We start from the raw sequence: 25,877 nt of genomic DNA, 5'->3' as shown, positions 1-25,877 counted from the left end.
ATCAGGACCATTAAAAGTACACAACGCAGAGGAATTGGATGGAGAGCCAAACAGACGAAGACGTGATACTGGCCAGTTTGATCAGGATCTTACAGTTGGTGCCGATGACAGCCGGATTTGCAAGAGATTAAAACAACGGGAACAGTTGGTTGTTGATGACAGCCGGATTTGCAAGAGATAAGAACAACGGATAAAGACTTTTTCAATAATGGGGCGACAGTGGACAACAGTCATCAATGTGTGGGAGAATCATGATCGAAGCAAGGCCGGCCAGCCCTGGGAGAGAGCATCGAGTCGAGCGGTCATGAGGCGGACCAGCGCTGTAGGAGAAACAGCGCTCCGGAGAAAGATGTGAGTTCACTGTGCACACATGGTTGTTTTGATCTTTTAAGCCAAATAAAAACGAACGAAGATAGTGCATCCGTAAATAAGTAGCGACAGAGAAGCCAGCTGTGATAATATGAGCAGAGAGCCATGGTGTTTTGAAAAACCAAGATGGGTTTTATCTACAGGGAATGAAAAACAAACGGGCCGGTGAAGGAAGGCAGTGTTCTAAGGGGTTAATTCCATTTTTGTTGGTCTGTAATATAAGGGTTGTTTTCCTCGCAAGAGGCGGGAATGCGGGACTGTGAGTCGGGAGAATCTACCTACGTTTTTCAGACCTACCGTCATTTGGCATTCAGTCTATTTTTGACCTGTTCAGTACTTGCATGTTAGTAGATCATCTATTCTCATGTGACCTGCAGACATCATTATGACCTGTTTGGCCGACGAGACTCTAAGGAAGTTGTTTTGTTGTTAGGCCTTGAAAAAGGAGGGCAGCGTTTGTTTGTGAGAGAGTAGCCATTATGAGCGAGACAAGATGGCCGCAAAAGGGGCCACGAGGGGGATGATACAAGATGGCCGTGAGCCACGAGGAGATAACAACAGATAAAGAACCAGGAAGTGACACGTCAACTAAAACACCATCGAGGAGGAGTAGGTCGCCACCTAGTGGCGGAGGGGGGGTAGTGCTGGGGAGTTTTCATTACCCATAGGGGAATATTTAGATATAAGTCTGTACTACCATCTAGTGGCGGAGTGGGGGAGTGATTCAATAGTGAATCTAATGAGCACAGAGAGTGGATCTATTATAATAATAATATTAGATATAGAGTTTAATTATACAATGGATTAAATAAGAATTGCACAGAAAGATGGTGCAGTTATTTGAATGGGTTAATTATGGAATAAAGAGGGAGTTTGAATTCCAGTGGGGCCTTCTCACACCTAATAGATAGGCAGGGTCTTCAGAAGACACGTCACCAGAAGAACTGGCGCGCGCTGGGGGTCAAACTGGGATGAAGAGTTGCGCGGAGTGGGTATCGGAAACTGCAAGTGTCACGCCGGAAGACAACAAACAGGGAACCGCCCTGTAAGATGGATAATAGGTGTGGAGAAAGTGGTAGACTAATAGCAAAACAAGGGAAGTCGAATGTACAGACGACTGCCGGTGTTGTGTTTCTGCTTTCAAGGGGGGAATGACACCGACAGCGATGGAGATGACCAGGGGACAGACTGGAGGAGGAGGAAGCCGCAGGGGCCAGGCACCGCAGCCTGGTACACAGATCATCCGAGAGAGAGGAGATGGCGGCGGTGGAGGAGGAGCAGATGTGGAGAGGACAGCCAGAGACACTGAGCAGTAGCAGACCGCGCCCTGGGAGGGGGACCATCTCAGGAAAGGAGCCGTCACTGAAAGGGGCCCTTGCCCTAGAAGACGGGACCGGCCCAAGATGGGAGGTGTACTGTAAGAGGGAAGGGAGCGCTCTGATTTGGACGTGGGGTACCTAATAGGGGGGCCGAAAGGTTTAGGTGTGTCGTCTGAAAAGTTGCAATCTGTGTTTTTCTCTGTCTCTCTCTCTCCTCCCTGACCGTTGTTTATCCTTTCTGGTTTGGGTGTGATGCGGGTAATGGAACAGCAGACGACGGGGCCCTAATTGTTATGAGTCTATTTTTGTGTATAATTAATTGAAAAACCAAGTAGTCTGTATGATTCTGAAGGTTGATTAAGAATCAAAGGGGGGAATGAGAGATTTGGGGTGCTTTTTCAATGTATGTGATGTATAGATTGGGGGGAGATGATCACAGCTAAAACGGTGGTAATGAAATGTGCATGGTTCGCTTCAGAAAACGGTGATAGAAGAAGAGGCAGTAGCCAGCACTGCAGAATGTTTAGCAGCCAGCCCAATGTTTTGCATTCCTTGCAGGAACAAACTGATAAGAGTGTGCTGTAGGCCCAGAGCGAGGGAGAGGGGTTCATCTTAATGCAACAGTAATGAAACGTGAAATGGTGTGAAAGGTTAGCAGTTGTCATGACAACACGTCGCATGACAACCAGAAGGCGGGGCTGTCGTTGCGACGACGAACATCTATAAGTCGAACGGTGTTTCCGGGTGGAGGATCTGACTCAGACTAGAATCTGACCAAGAGCGAGTAGGACTGAGATCACACAGACACTCTCTCCTCTCATTGAGAGAGAGGGGGGGGGGGGGGGGAATGCCACATCACCAGTAGCTTCGGCTACCACGAGGATGGTCTCGGCTAACGAACAGGCCTGACCACTATTGGACTGAATAACAACAGGACGATAGACGAACACACCGAAAGATCATTAGAATAGACTCTCCAAGGACGATACAATTTGATAACATCTGATAACATCTGATTATGAGGTTCTGTTTATAGCAATAAAACAACGCTTTTCCTCATAAGGTATCACGGTGTCGGAGTGTCGAATTCTTATGGAAGTGGAGAATTATTATGGTTTATGGATTGCACTAACGGGGGAGATAAGGATCTTATTTTTACAGCTACTGTTTTATATATACTGTTTTTTAGTAATAACTAGAAAGTAATGGTATTTATTCAACAACAGGTGATTGTATAGATTAGTATTACTATCATTAATTGACAACTAAGCTCAATGAGTTCACCCACGGAATGGTTGATGGCACATTGGTTCCGCACGGACGTTACACGTTGTTGCGCACTTCCTATCCAGCCTGCTCCCGTTCCAGTTAGCTAGTAGTAACGTCTATGTTGTGATTTTTAATGCAAAATAAATATTCAACATTCTCTTTTGAGACTCCGCCTCAGACTCTTATCATTTGGGACTAAAAGCTAAACATTGTCACCGGTATGTCTGTCCGCAACATGTCATTAATTGTGTGGGAGAGGTCGATCAGTGACTAGGATAGGACTAGGACAGAGCTAGGACAGAGCTAGGTTAGCCAGTTAGCATGAGCTACCGGTTAGGTAGATGGAAAGAATGTAACGTTACTGGTGATTTACCTTGGAATACTCCTTTGCCAACTTGCTGTACTTTGCTTTCAGGTCTGCAGCTGGATTATGAATAGTCCCAACTTTAGCCAAGGTAACGTTAAGCTAAAACTAGCTTTTCAAATAGCTCTACAGCTAATGCTAATAACGGAGCTCCGTGTCACACTGCTCTACTCGGGACAATGGCATTAAGAAAAGTTATAATTATTTTGTCTCGTCTTGTTTTAGTCAACAATAGCAACATACATGAAGAGAAATTTCGTCCTGGTTTTTGTAAATTACATTTTTGTGTCGTCAGTTGCGGTCAACGATATTTAATAAACGATTTAGTCTCGTTAGCGTCAAGTGGTCTTCAATAACGTGACATCACGTCTCGTTGTCTTCATGAAAAAAACCTTTGTTGATGAACATCTTTCGTCATCAATTTAGTCAACAAAATTAACACTGCTGATGATAGTGTCTTTATACCGGTATCACTCGACATATAAATGCATATTAAATCAAATCAAATTTACATTTTACATTTACATTTAGTCATTTAGCTGACGCTTTTATCCAAAGCGACTTACAAGTTCTGTACGACAAGACAGCAAGAAGGGTACAACTCTATCAGCTGAGTAACAATGTTTATCAAAGTGTTGCGTGTTACAGTGTAGGTTCTGTATCACACTTAGCTCACGCTCAGCGTTTCATGCATATATCTCGCTTCAGCATATATACACTGAATAATTTCACAAATGTACCTTTAATGCCCGCATTCATCTGGCCACACCCCCATCCGCTTACCTATATAAGCAGGGATGGTGCCACACACTCATCTCCTTCTCAAATTTCATCACAAGCAACGTGTTGCTCATATGCCCACTTGACGTGGAGAAAAATATTGGCTGGAAAAGCAATGTTTACGAGGAGAGGAAGAACAAGGAGATACGTTGACATCATATCTTTATTTTCTCTCTCACTATTTTCGAGAAAATACGGCGATGTTGTCTTCGTCACTGGAGTGTCTGGAAGATGGTGATCATTCTAAAACCCTCCACCGGTTTTCGTATTGGGAGCACGCCGCTGCATGCTTTTCAACTGCAGTTCCTTGCTGTGTTGGTTGGGGTGAAACCTTTCAGGCCACAGCTGAACTGTGTGACGCGCAGTGATGCCGGTAACGCGTTACTAAGTAACGCGTTATTGTAATCTGATTACTTTCCCCCGAAAATAGTAATCTAACGCGTTAATCTTTAAAAGCCAGTAATCTGATTGCAGTTACTTGTCCAAGTGGCTGTGCATTACTATTTCGTTACTATCTCATCATAAATTCATAATGCAGGCGGAATGCAGTATTTTATTTCTTTTTCGACAGTCAAAAATACATTTTTGAGCTGTTTTTCTTATTTGGGAGTGACGTGGTGTGGCAGTGAAAGGGTTACACAAGAATGTGTCCTCGCGGCGTGACTGGACTCTCTGTCTGTGAGTGACTCTGCTTTGGCCCAATCACATTCCCCATCCACAGTCTGCGAATCAGAGGCAGAGTAGGGCGGGTCTTCACAGCACGTCATGTGACATATGCGCCAATCGTCTGACAGCAGGGCTCCGTTGCATTCGTCTGAGAATTCCACCCCAAAACGCTCGTCTAAACGAAGTGAAACCGAAAGAAGACTAGAGAGACATTTATAAAAACAATTTAATAGTTACAGTTGATATAATTGAATAGTTCAGCCTGCATTTGTTAGATGTGAATGGATACACTGGTTTTGTAAAACCACTGGCCGGCTGCTCTAATGCTCTCCCACAGTTCTCCAAGTGGGAGAACACGAGTGACAGAGAGAGGGGAGAGAGACACACACACACACACACACACACACACACACACACACACAAACACAAGCACTCGCACACACGCGCACACACACACACACATACACACAGAGAGGGAGAGAAGGGATTATATTATAATAATAATAATAATAATTATTATTATTATTATTATTATTATTATTATTATTATTATTATTATTATTATTATTATTATTATTATTATTATTATTATTATTATTATTATTATTATTATTATTATTATTATTATTATTATTATTATTATTATTATTATTATTATTATTATTATTATTATTATTATATTAGAGATGTAGGCTGTCTGGGTGGGGTTGGAGAGAAAGAGGCATGGGGTGAGAGAGAGAGAGAGAGAGAGAGAGAGAGGGGTGAGAGAGAGAGAGAGAGAGAGAGGGGTGAGAGAGAGAGAGAGAGAGAGAGAGAGAAAAGCTCTTATTTGCCAGATTTACAGTTAATTTACATGTTAAAGAGAGACTGCTTGTATGTTTATAGAGAGACATTTATAAAAACAATTTAATAGTTACAGTTGATATAATTGAATAGTTCAGCCTGCATTTGTTAGATGTGAATGGATACACTGGTTTTGTAAAACCACTGGCTGGCTGCTCTAATGCTGTGAGCATCATAGACTGTTGCTTTACCATACTTGATGGTACAGAAGCTGAAGCACTAGTTTAACAATTTACGTTATGTGCAGAGAAACAAGTTAAAAACAATTTATGCACTTTCAATAAAGCGTTTAAAAAAAACTGTTGGGGGAACGACGACGACTTCGTAACCTAGTTACTTTCAAAGTAACTAAGTTACTCTGATAATCAAGTAATCAGTAAAGTAACTTGGATTACTTTTTAAAGGAGTAATCAGTAATCAGTAATCGGATTACTTTTACAAGTAATCTGTGGCATCACTGGTGACGCGCCGCTGTTGTGAGGAGCGGTGGGTTTCAGGTTGGGTGAGTACTGTTGCTGGCAGGCTTCACTTGTCTGTTAGTGCTATGGGGGCTAATTGACAATGTTTATGAAAACCGGCCCCAGGCTAGGGTCCTTTGTTCAGCCGCCTAGGCGACAGAAGACCTTGGTCTGAAGACCATTGTAGTTTTAACTAGTGGGCCGCGACCATTAACACTGGTGATCCCTGTGTTTTCTGGACGAGTGGGTATCTCTCTGTCCCGTGTTAAGCCCCATCTTTCATATCCAAATGAGAGTATTCCTTCACAAGGAGATATGTGCATAAGATGTTCGATAGCGGAAGATCTATGTTCAAGTCAGCTACACAGGCCAGTTTGGTATTGTGCTGATTCCGTCGGGTGTTGGTAAAATCACCGTTGTAAAGCTGTGTTGACATCTTGTTTCTCTTTTCTCTTAAAAAGTGAGGAGGGTTTCAGAACGGCGGCCTGTCTGGGTGAGTGTTATATCATTGTGTACAAGTTCAGGTGATAGCTGCTTAGCTTACGGTTAGCCAGTCAGCTTTTAGCTGCGGCGTTAGCCTGCTGGGATCACTGCGTGGCCTACAGAGGTTGGGCCTACTGTTAGCCAGTCAGCTGTTAGCTGCGGCGCTAGCCTGTTGTGATCACTAGGAAACGTTAGCTTGCTGCTATCGGACAAGGCCAGCGCGAGGTAGCTCCGGCTACTCGCACGCCGCCGTGAGCTCCCCTATGGTCGCGTGCGCCGTTCGCACGGCGTCTCGCGAGCAGGGGCAGTAGCGACCGACGGTTGGAGCGGCCGTTAGCTTAATGCTACTCTGTTGAACGTGCTTTGATTATAACATGTTTTACACTCTTGACTACGACGTCATCTTTGACAGGGGATGTTCGTCGATCCTGCCCTGAGCCAGGACGGCAAGGATTGCGTCAACAAAGGGACCGTTGCGACGGGTAGAGCGGCGACGCTGCCCAGATCGAACAACACAGGATGGCTGTGTTCTACGGTGTCTTGAGACTGCACTTCGCTGATCTACGCTCCGGGTAGGACAAGGTTTGGCCAGACCTTATACGCGTCTTTCTGGCTTTACCTTCTATATGTTTTGTAAATAACGCTGTTTTCCATTACCGCCATACCAACCTGAACACGCCTGATTTCGTCCGATCTCGGAAGCTAAGCAGGTTCGGCCCTGGTTAGTAATTGGATGGGAGACCACCTGGGAATACCAGGTGCAGTAAGAAAACGTGTGTTGCTGCAATACATTTGGGATACGACGCGAGTTTTGTGTGAACTGTCTTGTCACTGGTAAATAGCTTCTCTGGGCAAATCGGGTTGTTGTTACAGATGTGAAAATGATCTGGTTGTTGTGTGAGAAACATCATGTGTGTTGTTATGTACCGTGTACTCACAACTAAGGGGTAACTAACCTGTGAAGCTATGCTTAGTGACAAATGAGTAAAGAATTTTCTTTTCTCAGCCTGTGATGACAATGAACAGTGTGTTCACATATTAACAGGTTTTCCTGTTTTAACTGGCCGTATTAAGGGTAAAGCAGGAGGATTGTGTTTTCCCCCCGGTTCCCTGGGACTTTTTCATCCTCCTATCAGACATGTTGTTGCACTACATTGTGTCTTTTGTGTGGTAGGGATGCGATGTAACCCTTAGCTTGATTGCTGAGGTTGTGCTGGAGAAACTTTATTTTCCTAAAAGAAAAGATTGTTTGGTCGCTGTCGTGTGTGCTTAGCAAGGCCTGTGGCCGATACTAATCGAGAATTATGTATTCTCTCATTATGAAAAACGGCGTTCCTCTGTAGAGTGTTTTTGCCATTTTTTGTAGGTGATGATGGGTTGTGTGTGTCATGTGGCCTACAACTGGGTTGGACTGGCCACAGAAGCACATGTGTATGTTGGACCGGGGCTCTTAGAAAGCCGTCTCTATTCTGTGTTTTTTCCTTAGTAAAAATCAGATAGCAGGTTAGCTCATGCGCTGTGTGAAGATGTCAAACGCTTCATAGAGCTGACTATGACTGTGTCATATTCTCTTTTTTGTCATTACATCGTATCATGGGTGTGGGGTCGTAAAGGGGTGAACTGGTAACCTTTCCTCTCCCCCTTGTTTCTGTCGGTCAGGGGTACACCCCCTGTCCTTCAAGGTTCCTGTCACGTTGCGGTTCGGCACGTTACGGGGTGGGGAGGGGGGGGGGGGACAGGGAGTTTCCTGGTCCCACGGCCTGGAATATTGGGCGTGTGCACCAGAAATTCCCCCGCCATAGAGTACGTCACCGTACGCGTCTCTGTTGGTAGGACTTCCGTGTGCTGTTCAGGTCCATGTGATGGATCTGTTTCGGGGGGGTGGTCAGGGCTCCTCCTCACCAAGCGCTTATTCGGGCCTTCTGTGAGTTCGGACTCCTCCTTCCATGTGAGGGAGCCTCCATCAGAGTACAGAGCCTTCCTCCTCAGATTGTCAAAGTGAGTGGACCCTCTAGAAGGTGTCCTATTCTATTGTGTATGTATTCGATTCAATTCGATTATTGAGTGTGTATGGGTTCAGTGCCTCTTCCCCGGAAAGCCCTAAAACCAATTTTTTACATGGCTCAAGGTGCAACATATTCTTTTCAATCTGTACAGCTCGCATGGGAAGTCTCTCTGGGGATCCCCGTCTCCTTCCTATGGGAGGGTGGTGGGATGTAAAAATTTGAACAATTTTTACCCCCGGCTGTTAGACTGGGATACATACTGTTGGTGCTTCCTTCTTTTCTATTCAAAAAGTGTTGGAGTTAGGAAGTGTCACACCCCTCTTGTCGTTCCCCTGGGCGCCTTGGGGATTCAATGACAGGTCTAAATAGCCTGTTCATTGATGGGGGTGTGTCCCGACGCACGTATAGTGCTAGCTCGCTGTAACCAGGCGACTGACTGGCACGCCTTGGTTGCTTGAGGTTAAAACGGCGTTTTTATAAAGCAACTGAGATGGGGGTTTTTCCTCTTCCGACGACCACATCCCACGACCTGGGTTGGTTATCGACGGATTCTCGTTCATGTCTGGGGGATGATGACGGAATGGATCTGAACATATGTAGAGGGGTCTCACGCCCTTGGGGTGGGCCACCAGGCGCGGTTCGCCCGAACGTCTGGGTGGCGCCTTCTTTTCATGTTAAGATCGACACGCATATCTGCCCTTTCTCCTGGAGTAGGCATGTCGGCGTGGTTAGGGCACGGGACTGGTTCTGGTCACGCTGGTCCGGATCAGTTGAACCCGTTGTCCGCCGGGGATGCAGATCTGCTGTTCTGGTACCCTGAAACAATCCCCACTACCACAATGAGAGTTTACCCAAATCAAAAACCCTGGGTAGACAAATCCGTCCGTGAAGCTCTGAGAGCGCGCACCAAAGCATACAACGACGGCCTAGTGGCAAGCAACATGAATGACCACAAGGTGGCGCGATACAACGTAAGGAGGACAGTGACAGACACCAAACGGCGCTACAGGGATTAAATTGAACTCCAGTTTGAACAGGCTGACTCTAGAGCTATGTGGCAGGGGCTCAAAACGATGACAGACTACAAAGGCGCCTCCCTCAAACTGAACAGTGACATCTCCTTAGCAAATGACCTCAATACCTTCTATGCGAGGTTTGATGCTGGTAATAACAACACCAGCCCACAAGCCACGGCAATGGGGGGGGGGGGGTCTGCTGCTGATGGAGACTCAGTGTTCAGGGTAACAGAGCATGAGGTGAGGCGGACCTTTAAAAAAGTGAATATCAGGAAGGCAGCAGGTCCGGACGGCATCCCCGGCCGCGTCCTAAAAGTCTGTGCCGACCAACTGGCCCCAGTATTCACTGACATATTTAACCTGTCCTTAGAACAGGCTGTCATCCCCACCTGCCTGAAGAAGTCCACTATTATCCCTGTACCCAAAAAATCCAAGCCTGCTTGCCTCAACGACTACCGCCCTGTAGCTCTCACCTCCATAGCCATGAAGTGCTTTGAGAAGCTAGTAAAGGGCTACATCTGCTCCTCCCTCCCCATCAACATGGACCCCCTGCAATTTGCATACCGCCCCAACAGGTCCACGGAGGACGCCATAGCCCATGTGCTGCACACAGCAGCATCACACTTGGACAAGAGGCAGGGGAACTATGTGAGAATGCTATTCATCGACTACAGCTCGGCATTCAATACCATAGTCCCCTCCATACTCATAGCCAAGCTCAGGGACCTGGGCTTGAACTATGACCTCTGCCAGTGGGTCTTGGACTTCCTGACGGGCAGACCCCAGGTGGTGAGAGCAGGCAACTGCACCTCCTCATCCATCACCCTCAACATAGGGGCCCCCCAGGGCTGTGTTCTGAGTCCCCTCCTCTACTCCCTGTACACACACGACTGTGTGGCTCAGCGGAGTAGCAATACAATCATCAAATTTGCTGACGACACAGTGGTGGTGGGCCTGATCTCTGCCAACGACGAGAGGGCCTACCTGGAAGAGGTCAAGGTCCTGGCGGGATGGTGCCAGGAAAACAGCCTCTCCCTGAACGTCAGCAAAACAAAGGAGATGATTGTGGACTTTAAGTACCTCGGAGCCTACATATCCGAGGACTTGACATGGACCACACACATTGACAGTGTTGTGAAGAAGGCACGACAACGCCTCTACTTCCTCAGGCGCCTAAGGAAGTTCCAAGTCAGTCAGAAGATCCTTAAGAACTTCTACTCATGTACAATAGAGAGCATCCTGACTGGCAACATCACCTCCTGGTTTGGGAATAGCACTGCACAAGACCGAAGCAGACTACAAAGAGTGACACATTCAGCCGAACGCACAATTGGAGGGGCCTACCCACCCTCCAGAACATTTACAACAAGCGTTGCAGGGGCAAGGCTAAGAGAATCATTAAAGACTCCAGTCACCCGAACAACTGCCTCTTTGAACTGCTGCGGTCAGGCAAGCGATACCGGAGTCTCAAGGCGAGCACAGAAAGACTCAGAAGAAGCTTCTATCCCCAGGCCATCAGGCTGCTAAACGAACAATGAACACTACACAACAATAACCACCAAACGCACATAGCACACACATCCACACGCACACACTCACTTTAAACAAACACACTGTAGCACCCACCCCACACACTTTATAGCACACACTCACTTTAAACAAACACACTGTAGCACCCACTCCCCACACTTTATATTTATTGATGAAGGATTGCACTACAACTCGTACACCTTACTGTAAATTGTACCTAAATTGTACCTCATCCCATTTCTGCTTTGCACTATATAGTACTGTACATTAGTACACTGCATAGTATTGTATATTATATGGTAGCTCAGTTACGTCTATTCTGCATCGAACATTGTACATATGTCTATACTGAACACTGTCACCTCATTTTCTACTTTTCTACTTCTAAATTACATGCTATACTATGTTATTTGATACTATCTTGTCTAGCACAGTCTCTGGAGCGTAACAGTAAGAAGCATTTTGTATGAAAGTATTCTGTACTTCTGTATGACAACTATTAAAGAAACAAAACTGAGGGACTTGGGCTTTTTTCAGGGGGTAAAATGCCAGGTCGGTCCGGGTGTCACAGGGTTAAGCGCTATGGAGACCCTGGTTGGGTACGTGTTTACTCAGCACTGTCGTAATGGCTTACGGCCATGCCAACCTGTACACGCTCGATCTCGTCGGATCTCGGCCGCTACACAGGTTGGTCCTGGTTAGTACTTGGTTGGGTGACCGCCTGGGAATACCAAGTATGGTGTGCTTAGGGGCTGGTTCTCCATTCTTTTTCGCTCCTCTCTCACGCATGGCGAAGAGGGGCCTGTTGGGGTGGTCTTTGACCTCCTCTGGTGACCCTGTGCTTCCCGTATCGCCAGGCCCGGTCCGAAGTAATGTTTCGTCGACCCGTAGGCCTGGGTTAACCCTTTTTTGAAAACTGAAACACTTGTACTGCGGTATAGCCGGTGTATACCCGCAGGTGTGTTTTGGAGTTTTTTCTTGAGGGGTTATAGGAACAACCACCGCATTGGGTAACGCCAAGGTGGTTGATTCCCTGGTGTGTTGGAGCAGTGTCAACTCCCGGGTTCACCGTTTGAGGGTGCCCCTGCACGTTCATGACGTCTGCCAATCGTGTCAGCCTTCTCTGCCTCAACCCCTCTGGGTGGGGGTTTATTAAATGGAGGCTTGGTCATGCAACACCGCCAGCTTACGCTCCTTCCGCCGGGGCGGCTGTGTTCAGCTGTCCCCTCTGGCGCCTGTCTCGTCCGCAGTCTCCAGGCTAGGGTTAATAGCCTGTTGCTTGGTTTTTCCCCGGTGCGCTGCCTGCTTCCGTTGGTTAACCTTTTTTGTGTGCTTACGGCCATGCTGACTGCCTGTTGCAGGGTCAGTGTGCCAGGCGGTGTACTATTGGGGGGACGGGGCCCGCTCGGCTGAGGGGCCTTTGTCCGAATACGCTGGCGATGTGGGGGGCGGGGCACTACGTGCCCACCTGGTGGGGTCTTGATGCTGGCATCATGGACTTCTCCGGGCCCCCGTTCCAGGGGGTCCAGTCCCTTGGTGGGTCTGGGTCTTCCTTCGCGCTCCGCTGCTACGGCCTTGCCACAGGGTTGGGTTTGCCCCTGACCCCGTGATTCTGGGGGCAGTAACGAGGTTGTTTCACTCCGCTCGTTCCCGGGTGGCATGCGGGGTTGTGCGTGTGTGTAGTCGTGGGGTCAAGCCACGGTCTGCTCACCCTGTGCGTTGAGTTGCTTGAGTGCCTCTTCACACGGTCGGGTCCGTCGCCCTCCCGGTAAACCTCTAATAGGGGGGGTTCCCTCCATTAGGGGGGGTCGTGGGGACTCGGCCCTCCCTGGTCTGATGGTTGTGGGGGGCCTCAGCAGGGTACATTTGTCGAGCTTCTAGCTCCCGCTCAGCTCCTATTATGCATGAAACGCTGAGCGTGAGCTAAGTGTGATATAGAACGTTAGGTTATGACTATAACCAAGTTCTGTTAACACTTAGTGAACGCTCAGCGTCTAGACGCTGCTGCAGGCCCTTGATTTTTCATTGTGGTGAAATTTGTTGGGAAGGAGATGAGTGTGTGGCACCATCCCTGCTTATATAGGTACGCGGATGGGGGTGTGGCCAGATGAATGCGGGCATTAAAGGTACATTTGTGTAATTATTCAGTGTATATATGCTGAAGCGAGATATATGCATGAAACGCTGAGCGTTCACTAAGTGTTAACAGAACTTGGTTATAGTCATAACCTAACGTTAGTTTATTAGGACAAGTGCATGACAGTAAGGTTAGTCAAGGTTCGAATTTTTTTTTGATTGATTTGTAAAGCCCGAAATCACAAGTTAATGTCCCCATGGGCCAGACAAGTCTTCTTTAAACTATTCAAGAAGAAACATCCCAATAAATCAAGAACAAAAAACCCACCATGAAATCCAAAATAAATGTAAAGTAATAAATGCAACACTCCCAGACATACCCCAGCGAAGGTAAGGAAAAACCTATAGCAATAGGAAAAAAGCACCACAGGCTATGTGGAGGAGAGAAACCTTAGAAGGGCCGTTCAAGGGGGGATCCCCCTTCTTGGATGTCGGTGATAATAGTGTTGCTATGGATGGGTGGATAATAAAACAGGCGAATAGTATGTACAGTACGTACATATACGTGTAATAAAACACAAATATGTGCATGCAATAGCAACTGGGGTACATAAGACATTTTTTGAAACATTTAAATATATTACAACTCTCTACATACATGTGATTAGCATTATACTCAGTAGAACAAATGTATATATCTTATACCCAGCTTAATCACTATATTAATATTACTATTGCACTTTACTGTTACATTTGCACTCGGGTTGGAAGCCCCACTTATTTTCATTGTAATGTACTTATGCTGTATGATGACAATACATTTCAATCTAATCTAATCTAACTGGTAGTATGACCTGAATGATGGTCCTAGAGGTCAGTGATTTTATGCTCTTTTGGTGTTTTGGCGATGGTGGCATAAGAAAGTGCTGTCTTACCGTAAGAGAGTGCCGTCTTAACAGGTCGTCGGAAATCTCCCATATAGGCATTGGATTGGGTGGAGAGCTGGTGACTGCATGCGAATGCCCTCGTATGCCCTGTGTATGGGGACCCATATAGAAACACACCTCTTCAATCAATATCTGAGATGCAATTAAATAAATAACCTTCTTAATAAATATAATATTTATATTGTAGTGGGTTCTATAGAGACATAATTCCCCATGGTATTGTTTTGATGTGTTGATGGGGCACTGTCACTTTAAGGAGGTTGGTTTTGGGTTGGGCTGAGAGGAGACGCCCTGTGTGGGGTTTCATTGATAAATGTTTGATTACTACAAGCTGTCAGAAGCTAGCACGGCATAGTTCTGACAGCTGTCACTTGTGCTATTGTGAAATAAATGACACATGGCTTTGTGTTGTCAACTGATAGAAATTGTGGGTTTCTCTATTCCGACGATTTCTACAATATAATATATATAAATAACTGTCTTTTACTAGTACCTTACTACTATGTACTATGTTACTATCCATATACTACTACCTACCATGCTAATATGTCTATTATACTATGCACTCAGGGTGTAACACTCGAGTTCAACACTATTTGACGAACAATGCCACTGACCATAAGCTGCCAGAGATGCACATCTCCTGCTGACCAGAAAACCACACACTTTTCTGATAGTGGGGTGCCTGGACACTCAGTCATTTCAAATGTATGCGAAAGTTTCGTTTTCACTTCTAATTTGAAGATAAGGATCTATAGAACAATTTGGGCTTGAGTGTCAAGAAACCAGTTGAATTTAATAAAAATGTATCCAAAATGGCCACAATCGAAATCATGAATTCTTTAAAAACGTCTTAATGTTCACACAATTGCTGTGTAATATAATTTTGTATTGCTATTTTAAGTTAATACTGTGTGAGGAATCAACAAGTTCAAATATTGATGTTTTGAATATTCTGGTATGGCAAAAATCAAATGTATTTATTTCGAATTACGCTTCATAACTTTTATTCTATTGAACCTAGAATGGTGATGTTCAGGGACGTGCTCAGGACTTTAGAGGAGCAGGTGCTCAAAGGCTGAAAAGGGCAAGTATACCTGTGTGTCTTTTAACCGAGCGCTCGTAGCGCGCAAACCAGATTTTTAAGGGCCCTTTTCGGGAGCTCACTTATCCTTGAAAGACACTTTTATCACTGACTTAAAAGGCCCATACATCTCCATACATGTCCAGGGGGGAGGGAATAAGTGCTTACCCTACAGACCCCTGTAGTGCTGTATATTCTGTATTGTTTAATATAAATGCATTTTTTATTCCAATCCCGATTTGTATTTGAGATTCCGAAATCCCATCGGACTTGACTTCTTCGTGTCCCTCAGTGAGTGTAATACCAGCATTCAACTGTATGCGCCACAGCGGTTTCTATCATCATCATCATCATCATCATCATCATCATCATCATCATCATCATCATCATCATCATCATCATCCTCACCACCCACGCTATGCATAAAATATAGGTCCGCGGCGAGGCACGCTGAGGAGGCCGTGCAAACTGCAATGGAATATGGGGCATCGCTCCTTCTTTACCTAATATTTTGATTCTATCCTGACATTTTTCAGTTGGAAGGGCAGTCGATATGCGTAACGGTAAAAAATAAAAAAATTATCTTTTAAAAAATTTTTAAAGAGCACTTTTTTTATGAGGCTCAAAAAGGCACGTGCTCAAGCACCCCTTGGGCTCTATGTGTGCACGTGCCTGCATGTATACACCAGAAAAAACAGTACTTCGCCAAAAACATTAAGACTGCTTTTTTATGTTTCCACATATCTCCGATATCGATCACACACAGGTATACAACGAGACTATGCGCTCGTCCCCAATGCAAGAGGCTGCGGTCTCGACTCCCGGAGTGAGCATTGCTTGAGGCTTGGGCTGATCGCTATACTAACCCGTTTGGCTGGGTTAGGGGGAGGGCAAGTCATGGGTGGGAAACTGCCGTTGTGGACAGCGACGCCTACAGGTCAGGTCTGGGCGCTTGCTCAGCGGAGGCAGGACTTGATGAAGGCAGCGTGACCTCCCACGCGTTACACTTCACCAATGAGAGTCCTCGCTGCCAGGTGAAAAAAGAGTCACTGGCTGTCGCCGCGCGTGTCGGAGGAAGCGTGCGGATGACTTCAGGGTTCCCTTGTACCGACCAGTAGGAGAACATGCGCACAACAAACCAGGTAGGGGAGGGGGGGAATTGGCACAACAACTAAAATTGGGATGGGGAGAAAAAACTGAGAAAAATCGGAGAAAGAGAGGATAAAAAAAAGAAAAAGAATTGTATACTACGAGACAAACCCGTCCTTTTGACAAAGCGTTACCCCATGTCATTTTCTGACACCCAACCGACAAGGCAATTCGAAACTGGCCCCTACAAATGTGCTAACCCAGTTGTACAGTAAAGACCAAGTATGGCTTTGTCAGTATTCCAATGTACAGTGTGTGTCCCCTACCCACCCCCCCCCCCCCCATCTCCACCAATGTACAGCCTCACCCAACCCCACCCCACCTACCCAACCTCCTACAATGTACAGTTTCTATGTCAAATGTATGTCAGTATTCCAATGTACAGTGTACAGTGTCCCCCCCTACCCAACCCCCCCCCACCTCCAATGTACAGCCCCACCCAACCCCACCCCACCTACCCAACCTCCTCCAATGTACAGTTTCTATGTCAAATGTATATACACTCTTTTTCTGGATTTTTTTGTATCACAAACAGTACTGTATTTGCAAATCTGGTATGTCATAAATGTATAGATGTAGCAGTACTGTCTATCTGTATGTCGTATTTGTGTCATATGATTAATTGAAAATGGGGGACCCTGATGTAAACAAGACGAAAGTATTTCTCTCGTCTGCATCCCCTTAACAATTGTATGTATTGAGCTGTACTGTACTGTACCCATTCTGCAATCTGTTAATAAACTTTTCAATCAATCAATCAAAACCCGACGTTACCCCACCAATTCTGCCTTACTACACAGAACCGGGCAATTACAAACGCGCAACCCGTAAAATATTAATGCCAGATCAAACGATGCACACAGATCTCACCATCCAGCCATAACTCTGTAGCATAATCACTTTCATCAACTAAATGCAAAGAATAGGAGGAAGGTCAAGTTTCTTACCATGCATACAGTATATATGTCGACAGAGTAAAACTCACCCTTTTCTTTGCACAAGTAGAAGAAAAGAAAAAACTGCTAAGGTAAAAAAATATCTTGTTCGTAGTGACGCCAATATTGTGGAGGAATTTAGCTAGATCAAATATGTACTTATTCAGATATAGACTTAATTACCACAGGTTTATTTAGCTCATGTCAAGTACAAATAGGTCAAGAATTATGGCGGGTGACTTGAGGAATTTACAGGCCTACGTATGGTGGTACTAAATCCAGATTGAACTCTGCCATTGTAAAGGGGAGATATATATAATTGATATTCTCCTTTGGTTCATTACAATTTACTCCAAGCCTAGTAACAGACACAATATTTCTGACACTGGGAATACATTCCCTGAGATCCATAGATGTCCCTAGATACCAAGAACATGCAAATGGCCCTTGTAGAAGTGGAGCAATCTTCTATTTACTTAGGTATGTATTCTTAGGCGAATATTCTGAAAATATGGCTTAAGAGGTTAAGAATGTATGCGACACATCCTCTGGCGTGTCGTGTCCTTCCAACCAATCAGATGATATCTCACTTCGAGACACATCCTCTGGCCATATGACATGAAAGAGACTGGTGATTCAGCAGATATAGATAGGAGTAGTACATCATACTCAAAAGGTCAGCTTATTGTGGACGTTTCTTCGTGACGTGAGTGGGCGTGTGAATCATAGGGCAAAGATTGAGCATTTCTCACTTTTTATTCTACTCTAAAAGTGTATTTATTCTGGTAATATTGACTCACTGAGGTTGACGGAGCAACACTGTGTCTTTCCTACTACAGTTACACATTCTCACCCAGGAGCCAGAAATTCCATATTTTCAATTCCAAGTTCCAATTGCCACTGAGCAGCTTGACCAGAGCGGGTGGTGTGAGATCCAGCGCCCAGTGATGTACCTGAACGCGTTCGATTTTGGGCGAACGTGAACTGAACGTACTGTATTTCCGCTAAATGAACGTAATTGAGAACGCGTTCATTCTCAGCGCTGTATAACGGCGTTCAAAAGTGCGTTCATTCTCAGCACTCTATTATAACGGCTTTCAAAGGTGTGCCAGATTTCATATGCCTTTCAGCCAAAAACCCAGTTAAAACACACCGTAAACAGGCTTCAAAATAATGCGGAAAACCACCGAATCTGGCAACGTGCCTGTCACCCCCTGCTACATCATCAGACTCCTCACAACAAACAGTGGAACCACGGAAGCGAGCATTAGTATCATGGACGAAGCCGAGAGCTGCAGCAGCACTCGCTCAGAGTCAGACTCTACCTCTACGACGTTGGCGTATGAGCATTTAAAATAGTTTAATGTTAAAGTCAGTACTGACTCAGACGGAGAAATTTGTTTGTCTGTAAACTTTGTCCACCCGGTTTGAAGAAGCAAGTCCATACATCGACGACGTCGACAGCAAACCTTAAACGGCACATTGAGAATAAGCAAAAGTCCTGTTTTTGTTTTCATAATAAAGACAATTCAAGCTAAGTTTTTTCTCATGTTTTTGAAAATATACTGTAGAGAAGAAAGCTGCAACTGCTGCTAGTGTGGACTGAATGGGCGGCAGCAAAGCGTTATGGAAATGCCAGTATTCCGATTGCTGTCTGGGGTTCAATAATTTTTACAAATAATAGCTTTCAGCAACGTATTGAAAAAAGAACTATAAACTATAAATTATTTCATTTTTGAAACCATGAACTTTAGTTCAAATTTTTTTATTATGAACTATGACCTGAACTACAGTAGTTCATTTAAAAAATGTTGAACTGTGAACTGAACTAGTTCATGTAGAAAGTGAACTTTCCCAACACTGCCAGCGCCTTGCTCAATGGCACAATAGCAGTAGTCTCTGGAGGATGTCAAATCTTCTTTGTCACAAGGCCGCTTTTCTTTCTCTTTGCCCCCCCCCCCCCCCCCACCCCCACCCCCATATATAGTGACATGTAGAGCTCTCAATGTAAATGTAAATGTAGAGCTCTCCTATTGCCATAATACAGTTAAATTACTGTAGGAATGTATTTATTTTCAAATGTTAAGATATATATATAAATAGCTCCTGTATAACAGAATGCACAGGCCCCTTGGCAGGTAGAGGGTTCAGTGTCTTGTTCAAGGACACCTGAACAGGAACAGACACACTAGGGATTGAACCTGTGACCTTCACTCTAACAACCAAGCCACCCTGCCAACCCAGGTGACTTTACCCCTGACTTTACCTTGGAAAACAAAACAAACTCTCCTTGTTAATGAGGTCTGCGACAAACCAGGATTCTGCAGTTAGCCAGATATCGCTTTCCGAAAACACCATTGGATAACTTCTATCAATATTCAGCAATATTCCATTTCATAGACCAGAGACAGACAGAGAGGATGGATCGGTGGACGTGCAGATATTATCACTTAATCCTGACACAATCACAAAGATTGTAAAAAATATATTAAAAAGAAAAGGTATTTTAGGGCCTTTCTGCTTTATTAGATAGGAGAGTGAGTGTCAGGAGATCAGGGGGACGAGAGAAGGGGGACGACGTGTAACAAAGGTCTCTAAACCTCAGACTGGTGTTTTCCTTACCCCACTAACATGGTGAGACACCAGGACACCCCACTAACATGGTGAACAGGACACCCCACTAACATGGTGAGACACCAGGACGCTTATAGCTTATCCGCAACAGTAAGTTACTTCCGGGGTAGGCCTGATTGGCCCCGACAGGCACGTGACGCACAACTTTCTCTGCCGCGCGGCACGCTCCGCGGAGCCGAGCGGCAGAGCTTGCGGAATTACGTAACCGTCCAAATACGCCATGACTTTCATTCGGTGCTTCAGCTCACCTGGCAGAGCAGCGGTCCTGTGATCCTGCGGTCCGTTGTTGGTAAGTTCGAATCCCATCAAATCTTTTTTTTTTAACATGATTTTTTTTTAACGTGTATTCTTTCGCCGGTTAAGGTTAGGCATGGTTAAGGTTAAGGTTAAGGTTAGGCATTGTTTCGGAGTTGGTTAAGGTTAGAACGGTTAAGTTTAGGCGCTGTTAAGGAGCTGGTTAAGGTTAGAGTTTGTCTTAGAGAATGGCAATATTCTTTCTATGGTTAAGGTTAGGCATGGTTAAGGTTAAGGTTAAGGTTAGGCATTGTTTCGGAGTTGGTTAAGGTTAGAACGGTTAAGTTTAGGCGCTGTTAAGGAGCTGGTTAAAGTTAGAGTTTGTGTTAGAGAATGGCAATAGACAGCCTATTTCCGCGCGACAGCTCTCAGCAGCCTCGTTGCGCGTCCTGAGTTTGCCGCGTCACGTGCCTGTCGGGGCCAATCAGGCCTACCCCGGAAGTCACTTACTGTTGCGGAACAGTTACAGGCCACCAGGACACCCCACTAACATGGTGAGACACCAGGACACCCCACTAACATGGTGAGACACCAGGACACCCCACTAACATGGTGAGACACCAGGACACCCCACTAACATGGTGAGACACCAGGACACCCCACTAACATGGTGAGTCACCAGGACACCCCACTAACATGGTGAGACACCAGGACACCCCACTAACATGGTGAGACACCAGGACACCCCACTAACATGGTGAGACACCAGGACGCGTGTACCACTTCCGTGACGGATTTGATTTCCGGGGTTGGCCTGATTGGCCACTAAGACCACGTGACCCTACGCTGGCACGCCCCCCTTACCCCGCTTACGCCTGAGAGTCACACACCAGCTTCTGTTTCACCTAACAGCACTATTGCTCCGTGATCATAGCCATCCATCTCTAAAGCTAACTACTATTTGTAAAAGCCACAACCACATTACCATATGTAATAATGTAAATCATTGTGTCGTTGTACATATTGTGTACACCGTTAGAAGCTAACGCAGCTTATCATTGTGTCGTTGTACATATTGTGTACACCGTTAGAAGCTAACGCAGCTTAGCCTGGTAGCCAGCATGAATGCCCGATGTAGAAGGCATAGACGCAGGTCGCTTGTTGGCCGGCATGAGTGCCCGATTTGGGGTGGTTCTCTCCTCTTTGTGTGCCTTTGTCCTTGCGGGTGTTCTGCCGGGGGAGCTTGTGGACGCGACAATAGTGGTGGGCGTAGGGTGTTTGAGCTTGTAGCGCTAGTTAGCTCATAGCTACCCAGCTTGTTAGCCTTGTAGCCTAGTTAGCTTGCAGCTATAGTTAGCTTCTAACGCAACGGTGTATACACAATATGTACAACGACACAATGATCAAACACCTTATAAATACTATTGTCATGTCCATAAGTTCCCTGGCAGAATGCTTGTGAGGACGCGGGTATACAAGGAGGAGAGAACCATTTTAAATCGGGTATACACCGTTGCCTTAGAAGCTAACGATAGCTGCAAGCTAACTAGGCTACAAGGCTAACAAGCTGGGTAGCTATGAGCTAACTAGCGCTACAAGCTCAAACACCATACGCCCACCACTATTGTCACGTCCACAAGCTCCCCCGGCAAAACACCCGCAAGGACAAAGGCACACAAAGAGGAGAGAACCACCCCAAATCGGGCACTCATGCCGGCCAACAAGCGACCTGCGTCTATGCCTTCTACATCGGGCATTCATGCTGGCTACCAGGCTAAGCTGCGTTAGCTTCTAACGGTGTACACAATATGTACAACGACACAATGATAAGCTGCGTTAGCTTCTAACGGTGTACACAATATGTACAACGACACAATGATTTACATTATTACATATGGTAACGTGGTTGTGGCTTTTACAAATAGTGGTTAGCTTTAGAGATGGATGGCTATGATCACGGAGCAATAGTGCTGTTAGGTGAAACAGAAGCTGGTGTGTGACTCTCAGGCGTAAGCGGGGTAAGGGGGGCGTGCCAGCGTAGGGTCACGTGGGCTTAGTGGCCAATCAGGCCAACCCGGAAATCAAAACCGTCGCGGAAGTGGTACACGCCACCGTACCCCACTAACATGGTGAGACACCAGGACACCCCACTAACATGGTGAGACACCAGGACACGTAGTAGAAAAGACTCACGCACATCCCCAGTGTAGTCACGGGTGCTAGACTCTAAATAGATCTGTAATGTTGTGGAAAAAAAAGTCTGCACACCGTCTATACAGTGTTCCCAAGTTTTAATGTACTTGAACACAACGTTTCGGCCTGTGGCCTTTTTCAAGTGTCAACGACATGTGAAAAGGGGTGGGGTATATATACAAATTAAGGGAAAGGTTGAGCCAGGTCAAAGTTCAAATCAATTAGCCTAGGCTACACATTTACAGACCATATTGCAGCTCAAGTGCCTAGAACATACGGTACATAGTAACAATAACAGTAGTACGGTAGTTAAGTAGTTAAATGTGACACACCTTCACATGCCAAAATTGAGAAAAAATGTATAATAAGAAAACTTAAAAAACAGAAAAATTTATTAACAAAACACAGAATCAGGACAGAATGTGTGTATTTACAGGAAGGGTTTGATGTCAAACTCTTCATTCAGTCCAAGAGGGGCCATAGTCTGCAGGGTGTGAATATGGTAGGTCTCTCTCTGCAAAAGTAGTTTGCCATGGTCTCCTCCTCTCGCTGGTCTCTCTACCTTTTCAATGCCAGTGTATCTTAATGTGCTGATATTGTGTCCTGCCTGTCTAAAGTGTACTGCAACCGGGTTATGTTCATCACCACATCTGATGTTGCTGCGGTGTTCGCTGATGCGTATTTTGAGTTGCCGGTTGGTTTTACCTACATAGCTCAGGCCACAAGGACATTTGATTAGGTAGATGACATGAGTGGAGCTACAGGTGATGAAGCCACGGACTCTGAGGGTTTTACCATTACGTGGATGTGTGTAGGTCTTAATAGTATAGCCACACTGTGCACAGTTACCACACTTATATTTCCCATCCGGGGTGTTATCTAGGAACGTGGGTCTGTGAGCCGTGGGTGGGCTATACTATAGGATCTCACTAGTTGGTTTCTCAGGTTGGGGGGGCGTTTGTAGACTACGGCAGGAGGTTCCTTGAAAACAGCTTGGAGTTTGGGATCAGAGTTGATGATGTGCCAATGTTTGTGTAGGATCTTTTTTAATTCAAAACCTACAGGAAAATATGTAGTACAGCACAGTGGGGACTGGTCCTTAGTGGGTCTAATTCTAGGTTGTAGGCATTCGTCCTGTGTGGCCACATCAAAGCGGTTAGCAGCTTTATCTATCCATTCTGTAGGATATCCTCTCTCCTGGAATCTCCTGCTCAGGTCTGTGAACTGTCTCTGATATAGACTATCAAGGCTGCAGATTCTCCTGGCTCGGTGAAACTGGCTGACCGGGAGGCTCTTAATGAGGTGGGTGGGATGGAAACTGTCACCCCGTAGTAAGGTGTTTCTGTCAGTAGGTTTTTGCGAAATAAATCAGTATGTATAGTGTTGTGGCTGAAGGTTGTTTAACACAGCAGGAGACGATATTTCCAATTGTAACAAATAGGTAATTTATTTAAGAAAAGAAGTTCTTAACAGCAAGAGCTATGGGTCGAGCAGAGGATCACCACAGCTTGAACAAAAAACACTCTCCCCTCAATCCCTTTGCCTGTCCCCTAAATCCCCTCTCAGTCCTGCCCCCCCATGACAGATATGATGACGTATCATATCATGTCAGATCTGACATGACGTACATTAAGATGATACGTAGATTTAACATCGGAGAGAGATAAGAACATTAAGAACATGAAGAGAGATAAACAAGATATGATGTCCACACACGATATGATGTAGAGAGTGAGATGTGTGTGTGTGTGTGTGTGTGTGTGTGTGTGTGTATGTGTGTGTGTGTCTGTGTGTGCGTGCGTCTGCGTACAGACGTATGTGTATTGTATGTGTGTATTGTGTCACAGGGAATGTGTGTGTGTGTGTGTGTGTCGGTGTGTATGTCTGTGCGACTGTGTGTGTCTGTGTACGTGTGTGTCCGTGTGTCTGTGTGAAAGAGAGAAAAGAACAAGATATGAAAGCATACAATGTACGAGATTACCAGCACACAACATGCCGTACTGAAATGTCCATCTGTTCCAAATTGTTTTAAGAACGTCAGCCAGACCGTCTTTCAGCACTGCTAGTTGACCTATATTAAACTAGTCCACCCCATACATTTTCCCCAACATTCCCCCATTTGGGGCTATCCCTAGTCCCACCCAAATCATATAACCAAGAAAATGTGAACGTCTAACTAAACGAGAAACCATATTTATATAATAAAAGTTTAAATGGCTGATCTAAACAAGAAACCTAGCCATATAATACATTTTAAATGTCTAACTAAACAAGAAACCTTACTTCATTCACTGGACCCCTAACGGACCAACAAAGGCTGACTACCGTTCTCACAATAAACACAAAACCGCTCACAACAAGAGTAATAATAAAACATAAAAAAAAAAATAAAAAATACCCCAATTTATAATCCTAACCTGACAGACAAACCCCCCAACCTCCACCGCTTACCAAATGAGCCACAGTTCCGGCCGGAAACCGCGACTCTCATCAGGGAAAGGAGAAGTTGACCGTCAGAACTAAACATAGAACATCCCTCCCAAAAAAAATGACATTGTCTCTTCCATAACATTGAGTCCCAGTGTCCATCGCTCAGCCCCCCTTCCATGCCCACGCCATAGTCTCCTCACCGTATTGCCAAAAGTCACATTTTGCCAATACAGCAACCACCACGCCACACCTCCAGTCCTCGTAGAAGCATGTCCCCATGCCTGGACGGGAGGCGCTGGTACCGACCTCACCACGTGTCCCCCCATCTTCGACGGGAGGTGCCCATCTTGCCCACTGCGTTAGCCCCCCCTTTTGTCCCTCCAGTCCCCAGAACCGATCCCCAGACCACTTCTTCTCAATGCTTCCTCAGGCTCAGAACCGACACTCTGCCGATGCCCCTTCCCATTCCGGTTTGACCAGGACCACAAGTAAAATAAACAAAAAATAATAAAAAAATAAAAAACAATGCAATGATTTTCAATGGTTGCAATCTCTATGCCGAAGGATCATTAGAAAATCAGACTAAAATTCCTAGTTAAAGGAATAAACCAACAAAACTGCACTCAGACCATCCCCCGTCACTCTTAAAGGAAAGAACCAACAAAAAGAAAATGTCCCTACCTCACCATACCCCTAATCCTCTATCCCCTCGTCTCCCTCTAAGGCAGCATAAAGCTGAGGATATGGCCCGATTTGTGGCTCAATCTCTTTCTGTCCCACCATCAGCATTTGGCTCGTTACGTGTGAAGTTACCAGCCTACCCAAGAGAGGCATACCACAACAGAAAAGGAGAACCAATATCAACCCTGCCACCCCAATGGATATCCCCGTCTGCATCACTATGCTTCCCCACTGTCCCAATCTTTCCAACACCCCACTCCCCCACCATTCTTCATTCCGGCCAGAATTCCCCCTCAACTCCTCCCTCAAATCCTTCAGCTTAGCCATGGCCTCGGAGAACTTTCCCCCTGGCCCCACATTCGTCGGAATGAATGTGCAGCAGTACTGTCCAAACATGGAACAGACTCCACC

General features: G+C 45.6%; 1 protein-coding gene across 1 annotated transcript in view; it reads left to right on the top strand.

The window, feature by feature from the left end:
• The window catches only part of LOC311229441 (kelch-like protein 20), a gene marked incomplete at both ends in the record, with an annotated part of 38,597 nt that extends 14,910 nt beyond the window's left edge, over window positions 1–23,687 (top strand). The window contains one exon of the mRNA XM_084315525.1: window positions 23,595–23,687. Coding sequence (XP_084171651.1) covers window positions 23,595–23,687 — 93 coding nt within the window. The remainder of the gene's footprint in view (window positions 1–23,594) is intronic.
• Between the last annotated feature and the right edge of the window lie 2,190 nt (window positions 23,688–25,877).

Source organism: Notolepis coatsorum (assembly GCF_963971535.1).
Source record: "Notolepis coatsorum genome assembly, chromosome: 6".
Taxonomy (NCBI): domain Eukaryota; kingdom Metazoa; phylum Chordata; class Actinopteri; order Aulopiformes; family Paralepididae; genus Notolepis; species Notolepis coatsorum.
The sequence above is the reverse complement of the archived record's forward strand: the minus strand, read 5'-3'. Positions and strand labels throughout refer to the sequence as shown.